Source organism: Bolinopsis microptera, chromosome 9 (genome assembly GCF_026151205.1).
Source record: "Bolinopsis microptera isolate Bmic1 chromosome 9, MBARI_Bmic_1.0, whole genome shotgun sequence".
In the NCBI taxonomy this organism is placed as follows: domain Eukaryota; kingdom Metazoa; phylum Ctenophora; class Tentaculata; order Lobata; family Bolinopsidae; genus Bolinopsis; species Bolinopsis microptera.
Window position 1 is genome coordinate 11,941,614 of NC_087080.1, and position 13,627 is coordinate 11,955,240.

The window sequence follows — 13,627 nt, forward strand, 5'->3', positions numbered from 1 at the left end:
CATATCACAGAATACAAGGAGGCCTGCACTGAGAGGAGCTCTGTGCTGACTGCTCTCAACTTCTTCTTCTCCTCCTACTGTGAGGATGAAGGAGATGAAGGAGAGGGGGAGACTGGTTATGGGACTATATACCATCCAGATTTTGGTAACGAGTTTGATACAGCCTACCTCTCTGCTAGGTCCGCGTTAGAGAGACTAAAGTTCCTTAACTCTCAGATAGTTTCCCTAGCTACTAACATCCTGAATAAGAAGAAGGGGATGGAGAGTATGAGGTCTGATTGGTTGGACGGGATGGAGGATCTGGGTAATAAGTCCTGTTGTAGAGCTACGTTAGACGCGGCCCAGACGGAATTTGAGAGAATACTAGCAGAGAATGAGGCTAAACTTGCTCTGAACTCCAGACTGAAGAAGTACGTTCAGAACCAGGAGGAAGCAGTGGAAGTTTGCCAGAGTATAGCCCGGAGATTAGCAGTAGATAACGGTCACATGTTAGCTTCCCTGACATCCTCCCTGAAAGACGTGAGGACTCTGTCACGTGACCTAGAGAAGCACGTGTCCATGGTGGAAGATCTGAAGGAGAAGTACAAGCTCCCTCCCACAGAGTGTCAGATAGTCACTGATCAGGAGATCAACACTAGGAACCTGAAGAGTTACAGGGACCTGAAGAAGTACGAGACTCATGTCAGAGAGATAGAGTTAGACTTCACGAGGTTGGAACATCTTAGTAAGCTACTGGACGCTATGAAGCTGCAGTTACATCAGGCTAATAAACGCAAGGAGTTAACCGAGGAACAGTTCAGAGGACGACTAGCTAAACTAAGATCTGACATCTCAGACGAGACAAAGATGTCCAAACTGAACCTCAGAACACGGGAGGATAACGGGGATCTGAAAAAAGGGAAGAAACGGAAAAAGAAGAAATCAGTGAAGAAATCAATGAAGAGTTCTTTGAGCAGCACCACAACAATTGGTGACGGAACAGAATCAATGATCAGTGAGATCTCCGACAGCGCAGTCCTCTCCCCCGTCTCCAACATCTCCGAGACAGTAACAGAACGTTGTCTCCCCCGGAGAGAGATGTTGAGGAACAGAGAGAAAACCAGCAGTAACATCTCCTCTGACAGTGTCTTCCTACCTCCCAACCCTCGTATTGAGAGAAGCAACTCTCGTCAGAAGGAATGTGATCTAGATAACCACCTGAAACAGGAAGTGGTTACTGCTCTTCAGTCCCATTCTAGTCCCACTATTACGTATAAAGACCCTTTATTTAGCAGCAGGAACAGTAATACTCTCCGTGCTAGTGAGGCACCATAACAGAGGGGCCCTGGCAGGGGCTACATAAGACTGTTAGCTTTAATATTATGTTGGTGTTATTCGATATTTGTACGATACATGTTAATTTGTAAGTTTGTGGTTCGTATGGTTTTTCGTATCAATAAATGGTTTAAGATTGATGGAAGAATGTGCATTCAGGATAAATATTCTCAGAGACTCATTGTAAACTTTCTCCGTTTAGATTTACCGTAGTTTAAAATTGCGATTAATATCTGTTCTCAAATTTAACCTGCACTAGATTTACAGCAAATCAACCATCCTGAATAATTTCTGTAATCATGCAGTACTCAATAGTTTTAAATCCTCATTGTCTTAGAAAGCCCATCCTTTTGTTTTTATCCTTTGTAATGCTTGTTGAAATGTGCTGCCTGTTTTTAAAAGCATCTATTCTTGGGGAAAAGTTAACAATTTGCTATTTATCGGAACAAAAGTATTTTATCAAATGAGTGCTTTGGTATGCGATAAATAAGTTAGTTTTAATGTCGTTATAAAGTTATAATGAACTGTTCCAAGTATACATAAAATATGTGCTTATTAGAGAATAATGCAGCTGTAGTGTGTGTCCATTACCACACAGCCGACCCTATGACGAAAGTAGTCACATGGCACATTCCCAAACTTCTGATTAGCTGATAATATTCACATGATAAAATCCCACTCATTTGATTGGCTGTCGATCTAACGATCTCCAACCTTATTGGCCTGGGTATTGACAGTCGTTTTATAGTAAGAAGCTCTATTTGTCATCTGCTGAGACGCTTTATTGATATTCCTCGCACCGCAAGTGTAGTAGTTAAGTGATTTTTGGAGGGCAGGTCGCGTCATACCTTTGAAAACTTGAATTCAATACCGGCCCTGGCTCTCAAAGGCACATTTCACACTTCACACTCATAGTTCACTGTTCTATTTACTTATTTAATATTCGGACATGGATTTTAATAATATAATGAAGTACTCGTTTTATTTGACTACAATGTGGACAGCAAGCAATGAGATTAGGATGAATAATACGTCTGAACAACTGCATGTAAAATGTGGATTAATTCTGATGTAGCAAAAGAAAACAAAGAACTGAGCCGTTTTGAAGAATCGATTTAGTTGCATGATTTAGTTCAGTAAGGAATGTAGGATAAACGTACTGTAGCAGCTTCAGATCAATGATAAAATCACGTAAAAATACTGCGAAACCATTCAAAATAACACCGTCAAACAATTTGAGAAAGCAAAACTAAAACATTTTACAACAAACCACATAACTGGAATGGAACAGCTATTTATAAACCCAACAAATATTTATATCAACCCAAAACTCTACATATTTAGGAATTGCAAATATTCCTCAGTTTTAAAAGTATGTAAAATCTAACCACTCTCTGTCCAGGTGTTTGTACGAGACCAGGCAGACCGACCTGTCTTATCACACAATACATGCCTGACGGAGATCTACAGGTTGGTTACTTATTTTAATTTAAACAAATTTACTTTAGATTACTAATTTGGTAATTAGTTAGTTTAATATCCACTAATCAGTAAGTGAGGTTCAGATAATATCTTTTACTTAAATATCTTCTCTGCAGTTTACCCCAATAAAACAATATGTCGAAATACTCATTGACTTTTGCTATCTTTAGCAGCTTAAATAACCCCTTCTCTAACTTCAGAACTATCTGCGGAGCTCCAGATCCTCATTTGTAGGAACGTACCCCTTCAAACCTCAGACCCAAGACAGTTTCCAGCTTCCAAACATCAGTAATATCAGTAACCTCTGTACCAGTGACGACACTCTTACTAGCAAGGATCTTATTTCTTTTGCTAGACAGATATCTTGTGGCATGGTGAGTACTGAGTTATCTAATGTTGCTTCATAGTTTTCTTGAATTGGACAGGAATGTTTGTCAATATTTGCCGATATGGTTTTCTGATATTTCCAATTTTAATTATATTTGCGCCTGCAATGAACTAATTCGAGTGGAGAAATTTCGGAAATCTTAATTAGGTGCACATCATTTCAATCATACATCTAAGACTAAAATACATCTATTGAATGTTCAATGATGATACAATAGGTATTATGACCATAAATAACACTTTCAATCACCGGCTATTTTCGCGCGGAGCTATCAGTCTTGCAGACTATACCATTCCAATATTTTCCACTTTTCTGGAGTATAATAATAATAGAATAATTCAGCACACTTCACGGCTCTGTCTGCACCTAAATTTGCACCAACTTCCCTAAAATTAATTACCACTTTACCCCACATACACACAATGTAACCAATCAACACACTGCTTATCACAGGTGAAAACAAGCACCATTTGAATTATCATCACGTGACTCGTCTAGAGCGCTCTCATTGGCTTATTTGCTGGATTGGCTAGAAAATGCCGTCTTAAAATGTACACAATACGATTCTAAACGCCTTGTTAATGACTAGCAGTTGCTAAGCAAGCTGTCCCGGCCTGACATTGGTTGCTAAGCAACCAGTCCCAAGACAACAGTGGTTAATAACACGCCTGTCTTTCACCCAAATGTAGTCTAGCAGCCTAATAATTAGCAACATTAAATTTACCCTAATTATTTACTCGACAGCTTGTATTTTCAATGGCTTCAAATTGGGTTCAGGAGATAGCATGTGAAGTTTTAAGGAACTGTGGCAAACATTGAGCTGTTCTGGGCAAGTTCTGTTCTGGGCAAGTTCGGGCATGAACTGTTGACAGGGCGCTTTATAAACTGGTCATGTTTAGATTATTAACTTGGAGAAAGGAATCTAATTAGCATGTTATCTGTTTAGTATTATCAATATTTGGTATTGGTGGCTTCGACAATGTTTGTTAAAGAAATTCTCCAATTTGGCAAAAAGTCAGCGAAATTTCAATGAGCTGTGGCCTGCGAACAAGGCCCCATTCCATCAAAATTTTACGCCGACAGTAACTCTCATCCAATACATGATTTGAAAATTATGAAAATAACAAAAATTATCAATATTACTCATGAAACAATATCACTCATGAAACAATCAAGTACGTTGGTATAGCACCTTTAATAGTATTTCCTTGTGTTCACTTTTCCCTTTCTCCAGGAATACGTTGCTTCTCAGAAGATAGTCCACAGAGATTTGGCTGCTAGAAACGTTCTGGTAGCTTCTAAACGTTCCCTCAAAATCACAGACTTTGGGCTGGCCAGAGAAATGAGAGGAGTGAACGAAGAATACGTGATGGGGCCTAACAGGTAGGGGGACTTAATTACTTAATTAAGTGGTAATTACTTTAATTAGTGACTTAATCGATTTGCTTATTGTGTCATGATTAACTGTAAATTGTTATCTTGGGATATAATTGGCGTCGAGGCGTCCAGTGCGAAGCATAATTATTGTGATAATGAGAGATTTAAGGTATCGGGTTCTAAATTCTAACCAAAGAATCGATGATGAATTAGCAATTTTAACAGCATACTAATGAGTAATGATGAAATGTCATTATTTGCCTAGTAATTTGTTATCTGCGAGTTACACAGGAAACTGATCATATCTCAACTTTGCCGATCATGTTCCCAGTTGCAACCTTTCAAATCGATATTCTTAAATCATCAAATTCCAGTCGATATTATTAAAATGACATAATAACATCGGATACTTAAATTATAAATGACCTATAACAACTCACGAGCACACATATTTTTAACACTCAGCGCCGATACTTTTTAACCACGTGACATTAACACGTGATATCTACAGTTTAACCACGTGACTAAACTCTCAACTCTTCCCAGGAAAGTCCCGTATAGGTGGTTAGCTCCGGAGAGTTTCTTTGAGAAGAAGTTCACAGTTCACTCTGATGTGTGGGCTTACGGTGTTCTGTTATACGAGATTCTTACTTTAGGTTGGTAAACCAGGGTAATATTTCATTATGAAACCTATTATTTTGTAGGCTATCATCAGGGTTTATCCTGTCTGAGAGGTTTTAAATGCAATGTTTAATAAACCAGGTCCAGGAAGGTTCTAGAGCACTAAACTGACTAGTCAGGTTACTGTTCATTGAGTTCGTTAAGTCATCAGGTCTCCACTTTAATTTTAAGTTTAACACTCATGTGATGATAAAACCGTTGAATAAGGACCCGGAACTTTAACGCCTTTAGCACGTCCTAAACCTTTCGTTAAATATCACGTCAGAGCCCTAAACCTCCCTTTGACGTAGAAGAATGATGCAAATAACATCACATGACACCTTTACAGCGCTCTCATTGGCTAAATTTGATGAAATATATCCAATTCTAAATATTAAATTCCTGCAGGAGGCTCCCCGTACCCGAGACACACAATCAGAGACATTCCAGAGATGTTAAAACAGGGATACAGAATGTCACCCCCCACTAACAGCAAGCCTGAGCTGTAAGTTAAACACAACCTTTTATTTTATATGTTCTGTGTACACTCTGGGTGTTTAAGTTTAAAACCTAATTTATATGATATGTTAGAGGGACTGAGTGCTGAGAGTGCTGTAGACTGTAGTACTACATAGTAGCTGCTGGACGGTGTTGTAGGAGTAGATAATTACTTGAACTGTAGAGACACAAGTGTATCCTTAGTCCACCAAATATCTATTCAAGTTTATAAATCCTTACATTCTGAAGTATTAAAGTTGTCAGAACTAATTGTTTTGATAGAACTTTAATGATCTATTTTTTCTAAGTATTAAACAATACCATTACCCTAAACTACTCTAAAGTAATCTAAACAATTCATCACGTGATCTACCTATATCCCTGGTCTCCTGATTTCCTCTCCTCTTTCAAAACCATTCTCCTCATTGTTTTCTACTCACCTTCAGCTACTAGACACATTTCCGTCCTAACAGCACTTTAGTTGACACGCTCTACTGCATTCTCATTGGCTGAGAGCTCTGCCACGTGGCTAAACCATGTGTTTTGATTGGTCGAGGGACGAGTCACGTGGGTGTACTTAAACAATTCATTGTCTGTAAGTTTGATTTCCTGAATGCACGTGTTGGTGTTTACACTGCCCCTTAACTGTGTGTACTCCACAGAACCAAGGAACTGTAGTCTGAAGTACACTCTTTAACTGTTATCATCAACATACCAACATACCTGTACGAGTTTTTAGCTTTTCTAGTACCCTGAGTGGAGTGTAAAGTGTACCCAGCGTATTAAAGAGTAAAGTGTATTAAAGGATGATTTGCAATAATTAGGATAATTATACTAATTATACTAATTATTCTCCTGACGGGAAATCAGGAAATCAGAACCATGATCTGTTAGTATGGGCCTAGACCACCTTGTTAATTATACTCCCAGCTGGTTAGGGGCCAGTAATTATTACAGCCTCTGAGCGTGCAAACATCTTCTTATAATTATCCGAGCTAATCGTGATAAAATCAAGATGACCCCCTACTATGATACTCTCATACTTTATTTATAAGCCTGATCTCTCTGCAATTATCATGATGACGGTTTTAGAAGGCCGAGTTAGCCAACTAATTACTTCAGGTTAAGTTCCAGGCCTATTGTTCTTTGTGGAACAGTGACTGTCTGAGTTAACTTAAAACAATGGGCAAAACTTTAATATGCGTTTGAATGGTCATTAGAATTAGAAAACTAATCTTTGTTCATATGAGCACTCATTAGGGTAATCTTCGGCACTGTCTAGGGTCATTAGTTCTTGATTAGGGTCATTAGTTCCTAATCTCAACCAGAAGGCCACCAAGTTTAACAAGGTCACTAAACCGAGTTTAACATTTAAACTAGTTAAACCCTCTTATCAAATAGTCAAATACCTGAGAATTCTCTTGGATCTGAATACCATCAAAAAATTTGTATCTGAAATTTTATCTGTTTGCCATGCCACTGTGCGAAATCCGCTGGAAAGCGAGAATCCTCTAAGAGTAGGAGAATAGTGAAACCACCATCATTAAATTATTGATTTCTCTCATTAATTTTCTACATTGATTTCTTCAGTAACTCATTTATATGTGAATTGTGACATCCCTTCGTTACATCTTTAATTGTAACCCAATTACACAATACACATAAACTATAAAAACAACAATCTAATGTTAATTCAATGACCATTAAAGTATTGTAACGCTATTATAATATTTAATAGCGTATGAAAAGCATTAATAGGATATCCTGATATCTTTTGTGCAGGATGTGAGGATGTGCCCTAATTTCTATATCAGGGCACAATTTAGGTCTAATTATCACGTCTAATTTACAGCTCAAATAATATATTCAATAAGTTAAATTCCTATTTCGGCCACAAATATTATATACTCATACACCTATTAACGTTCATATTTGAATACTGGCTACACTTTGAGAACAAATTTTGTGATCTAAGATTTTTTGGCAATTCATTTATATTAGCCGAATATGAAATATTCTTGAACTGTAGAGTCTGGTGCACTTACTACAGTATTGCATCACGCCTCACGGTCCTGCATTGCAATAGTTTTCACAACTGACAGCCACTAATAGTGTTCTCCATCTAGCTCTACTATTTGATTCGTTGCATGAACTATTTTTCTCTAACCCGCCCTCTTATTTCAGTAACCAGTTGATGTCACTGTGCTGGCACGAGGCCCCTGAATCAAGACCCTCCTTCACCGAGATCAAGAACCTTCTAGACGAACTACTCGGAGACCGACCAGAGGAATACCTGGACTGTGGAGACCCTGAAGCTGACATCTTACCCAACCTCAACTCCAACGACAACAAGGAAATGGATCAGAACTTCAGATACAGTTTCATGTCCACTGCCACCATGCAGGGAGGTGATATGATCAGCTCGATAGCCGCGCAGGGTTACGATAGAATCGCAGATGCGCACTCCGCCTACGGTACCATGGTACCCACTAAGGACAGAAACGAGTCAAAATTCAGTCCGCGATTAAACGAGATAAAGAGTAATCCTATCCCAGACACATATCAGCATTTACCGATACACGAGCCATCACCGGACTCAGCCAGAAAGAACAGCGCACAATACGTCAACCACGACCTTGGTATGGAGCCAGTTATTGTCAAACAGGATTTTATGTGCGGAACTGAGAATTTTGTGGCTCAGAAATTGTGAAACTGATGTTTCAGACTGAGTCATTAAATAATAGACTGATATTTAATCCGAGGCCCTGATCATTTGGAGCTGTGTTCCGCTGCCTGAGGCCGAAATTTTTTAAGATAAATGACTCTAAAGACACATGTAATTTTTTAAACGATTATCGATGATCCGTGATTGTTTTTGTTGTTTTTTATTGTTGTATATTTAAAATAATGTTATTTTATATTATACCTAAATTTAAAAGATTTTTGGGAAATAAGCCATGAGAAATGGCTCAAAACGACTGAAAAACGATCAAGTAATTTATTAATACGCTTTTATAAGCATAATGAATTAGATCTGTTTTGATTAGTCGGCTTTATTCTCAACAGCAATAGTATCTAGATATATGATCTTTATAGTATCTAGATATGTTCTTGATAAGTTTTTAGTAATGATTTTTTCGGGACATGTGGTAACTTGTTGAGGGTTCTGGTACCAGGCTATAGTCAGTAGTTTGCTGATAGTTTTGACGTATTTGATATACGATTGTAGAGCAGCTCTGTTTACGTTAAAGACAATAATATGACTGGACATGAATTACATGTATGTTTAAAGAAATTATATAATAGATTGATTCTCTTTTTCTTCATGAAAGTTGCTTTTAAAGCATTATATCATAGAATAGATTAAAGCTTCCATTTAAGCTTGTTTTACATAATTGATAACCCCAATTGGGCATTTGTTTGATTTAAATTTTTATTTCCATTGGTTACAATGTTGTTTCTTTTAGTACATTACTCATATTCTATGTCCACTTAAGATGAATTGTGAGACAGATGGTAATAAAAGTATAAGGATGAAATGCAATCGGGTAATGAGTAACCAAATAGTGTTGTTTTGATCCGATGAAATAGAGAGAATTAAATAATTAGTTATGTCTAATCGCATCATATCAGTTATAATCAATCTTGAAAAGTTAACGAGGATTGCTTTCAGAATTTCAGGGGCGTGCAAGACTTTCTTTTTTGAAGAAGTTGTGAAATTAAAGAATGCTTTACAGTTCAAATAAGGGGAAATGGAGTCGTGATATTAATACATAATCCTCAATCTTAGCGGCTGAATAATATACGAATTGATATTGGGCTTCGGCCTTCGAAATTTGGAAATTGCAGCGTTTTGAAAATACTGTCCTTTCTTTCTACAGAAAACTGTTTAAAAAATGAATGGTGTGTTGTGAATTGATGACTTGTGATTGGGATGCATGATTAGCAGTCTGATCTAGGTTCAGTCATTGACAAATAAAACTCTGCCTTCCTTCATATTTTGGATAATATGCGGTCATACTGTCAAACTTTTGTAGGTGCCCTGAAATTTTAAACCCGATCTAAATTTCCTTATCTTCATTATGTAATTCAATAATTTCTGATGATAGAAATTGGTTCAAAATTAGATTAAATTGGAGAGGTGTTTGGAGTGTCAGTAAATTAAGTCACTTGTCGTGTTAGTGGCATGACGCATTTGTGACAAATTTTTAAAAGACTACCTTATTCAGCCCATTTCATCAATTTTCAATAGATTTAAGTCCTCCTTCAATTTTTTATGTAAGACAGCTTTTACTAAAAGCGAGATGAGCTATGGGCAGATCAGCTTTATGGAACGCGCGGCAAAAGTTTCCAAATTTGTGATGAAAGCACTACATCGTAATAGTATAAAGCGCGGGACTCATGTCATCCACACATGAGCCGCGCAAGCATTGTAGAGTTGTAGGTCACAATTTCAAGGTAATCGACCTTTTCATCTATGATCTAGAATTGAAACAAATTTTTCATCATTAACCACCCTGAGAGTAAGTCCCGGGCCCATTTACCGAGCTGAACAATGAACATAGCTAACCACTATTCCAGTCATAGTTTTAAGAATAAAAAGTCCAAAGTTGATGACAGACGTTTCTCAAGCCATGCATGCACCGGTTGCATGGAACTCTCTTCCAATGTTGTTGAGATGTATTACTGATACCAACTGTTTCAAGCGAATGTTAAAAAACCATTTATATAATCATTGTCTTTGCAAGACACCTTGGGTTTTCTTTTTCTGCACTCCATTTATGTCTTGATCTCTTCCCTTCTAGAATCTGTTTCTTTCTTGATTGATTATGTCACTGTACTAACCTTTATTATACCTACATATATTGTATGGTTTCTGCTTCTATTTAGTTTAGTGTGATTTACGTAATAAAAGATGTTTTAATTGTGTCTTTGCCTTATAATGAGTTATACTTTTGTTAACTTTTACACATTTGCATTTGCTCACATCACTCACAGTCAGCCGCTCTGACATGGTTAACCACCTTCCTTGTGTTGTTGGTTAATCATATGAGCGGGATATAAATACCACATTTCATTTCATTTCAAGAATGTTATCAGAAACTAATCGTTCGATATTTTGACTAATTTCTGTCGGCCTTCATTGTTCATTTTTCCGAACGCTGCACATTCCGGTCGCTTCCGGTAGTGCCCCGAAACCATCACTTTTTTAGAGTCAGCACCCCGTAAAACATCGCAACGATAAATCAAAGTGAATTTAATGTTTCCTTTAAAATCTTCTACTAATTTAACGACAATCTGAGCCAATCTGTCACTCCTCTTCTGAAGTGTGTAGAACATTAACAATAACTGTCACAAAGTTGATACATTAAAAAGTTCCTCTCCTAATAGAGTCACTTAACTCTATTTATTAATATACAACATTCATTCGCAATTCGACCGCCTATACATAATATATATATGATAATTAACAGGAGCCAACTAAAATTATATGTGAGTGTTCACTTACAATCCAACTCATTATCATGTCACACAACAGTATCATGTAAATCAGATTATCAAAATGAACATTTTTAGTCTCCCAGCTACCCGGACCGTCATCAAAAAATATGAGCTTCTTGACCCTAACGACGCCAAAGTTGCTGTAGACTGTAGACTTAGAGCAGTATACAATCAGCAGGATCACCATCACGGCGAGTTCGCCCAGACTCTTGAGTCTTGGTAGAAACCCTTCATGCTCTCAAGCAGTTTATGCTAAATTATGCTGGATTACGTACCGCACCTTTGTCTATTCCCATACCGAATGCTATTGTAGCACACACTAACTGCGGAGAGATGAGACATTTTAAGAACGTAATTCTAGAATAAACAAGTGGAATTAATTTTTAGCTTATATTTATAAGATAAGACATTATATTAAATGAAGTGAACGTGGGGGGGAGGGGGGGGGCAACCCAATACGCCGAGTCGATTATCGTTCGCATATTTTGGACGGCAAGATTATGATACACGACCGGCCGCGAATATGAGATTAGGGGGGTGTAGAAACTTGTTACTTTTGGTTGAATAAATCTCTTTGCCTTTTTCGCTCTTTTCGATAGGTACAAATTTTAGGAGACCCCCTTTTCCTGGTACCACAATATGAAATATTCTCCCACGTATAATCGTGCCACACAGATAATATTATAATAAGTTTTAAATTCAATTTAGTAATAGTGGACCGCCGATTTCAAGAGCGAGTAACCTTGCTACACGTTGTATACAGCGTGTGTCCAGAGTAACCCTCCAGTCCCATTTCTGCTCATTACTGAAAATGAAGTTTTTATTTTGCATCGTTATTCTGATTGTGTCCACTGCTGAAGGCAGTGGGTTCAACAGGGTATTGCAGTTTCCACGAGAAGTTTCTTTAAAAAACTACGTGCTGCTCCAACCAGATTTCAATGATATTCAGGAGCGAACTCTCTCTATTTGCGGATGGGTTAAATTCTATCGGTCTGACCCAAATGATAATCATCATTATTGGTTTAGCTACGCAACAGGTATTTTTACTATTTTCATTCTTATATTTATAACTAGTACTACTGAGTACCATAATGGGGAATGTTTACCTGAACGTACAAGAACAAAATAACTTAAACTAGGAAATTGAAAATCTATCTGGTCAGCAGTCAGGGTACAAATATAAATACATTCAAAATTAAATAAAGTTAAAATCCACAGGTGCTGGTGCCAACCAAATATTATTTGGGGACAAGGTAGCCGCCCACTGGTTTTTAGAATACCTGATGCCGGGTGATCGCGAAGATTACACCACCGACACCTGGTATCACACATGTTTCTCATGGAACGCAAAAAGCCAGTACTCGGAAGTTTACTTGAATGGGGCCAAAGTTTCAGAGAAGATAACGCCAGCAAACAGTAGACTTGCACCTGACGGTACATTAGTCCTCGGCCAAGATCAGGATATTATTGGGGGTTGTTTTGATCTCGGCCAAGCGTTTTGTGGGGAAATCTACGAACTGCAAGTCTTTAAAACGAAATTAGGAGTTGCTGAAGTAGAAGATATGTACAGAGCTGGGATTTGCGGCTCTCAGCTTCCTTCAGAAGGTGTCGTGTTGGACTGGGAAGATTTCCTGAACGCCAAACGTTACGGCAATGTTGGCGAGATCTCCGCAGGATGCAGAATGAAGAAGAGTAACTGGGAAATTCTGGGTCATTTGGTGGGACTAGAAATTACTCCAGATCTCATATCTATGATTTTTACTGAGATTTGTTCATAATTCAGAATTGAATCAGTTTTTTTTTGTTTTTTCTGTTTTTTTTTTTTTTCATAAATGGGTATCATTGGCTTAAATCATTTTTCGGTTAACTGAAATTTATAAATTTTCCACAAGAATTATAGTAAAAATTTAATCATTATCACATGAAAATATTAATCGTGTTTGATTTAGTCTTGAAATGAAATTCTAGGATTTCTCAACAATTGGATATAATAACATTAACATATTACATGCCACTATAAAAATTGCCGATGTAGTAAACCCGCGATGGGGTGGCATGTGCCTCAGGCTCAATAAAATATTATAATCATTTATTATTATATCAATTTATCATTAAATATTTCAACAATATCAATAACGTATGGTTGATCCTTCACACTTAGTAAAATATATAAAAATAAAGTTAATCTACACTAAAGAATAAATAATCTATATTATATAAGTCAACAATATTAACTCCCCATCTTCATGTAGTCATTTTATCAATAGCGGTAGAAATCCAAGTAATTTTAGTACGCGGTGCAAAATAAACCGATAAACTTGAACCATTATAAAAAACTTCAAGGAATTTTTAAAATGAGAATTTAGCCTGTTCCCTTGGCCTCCAGATCGCCAAGATTCAAGCAAA

At 37.3% G+C, this 13,627-nt stretch overlaps 1 protein-coding gene across 5 annotated transcripts in view; it reads left to right on the forward strand.

Annotated features, from left to right (window-relative positions):
- The window catches only part of LOC134820718 (fibroblast growth factor receptor 2-like), a 134,976-nt gene extending 125,805 nt beyond the window's left edge, over positions 1-9,171 (forward strand). For all 5 annotated transcript variants that reach the window (XM_063831291.1, XM_063831290.1, XM_063831293.1 and 2 more), the window contains 6 exons: positions 2,717-2,784; positions 2,997-3,170; positions 4,419-4,567; positions 5,108-5,217; positions 5,630-5,726; positions 7,904-9,171. In XM_063831291.1, coding sequence (XP_063687361.1) covers positions 2,717-2,784; positions 2,997-3,170; positions 4,419-4,567; positions 5,108-5,217; positions 5,630-5,726; positions 7,904-8,429 — 1,124 coding nt within the window. In that variant the 3' untranslated portion in view covers positions 8,430-9,171. The remainder of the gene's footprint in view (positions 1-2,716; positions 2,785-2,996; positions 3,171-4,418; positions 4,568-5,107; positions 5,218-5,629; positions 5,727-7,903) is intronic.
- Positions 9,172-13,627: the final 4,456 nt, after the last annotated feature.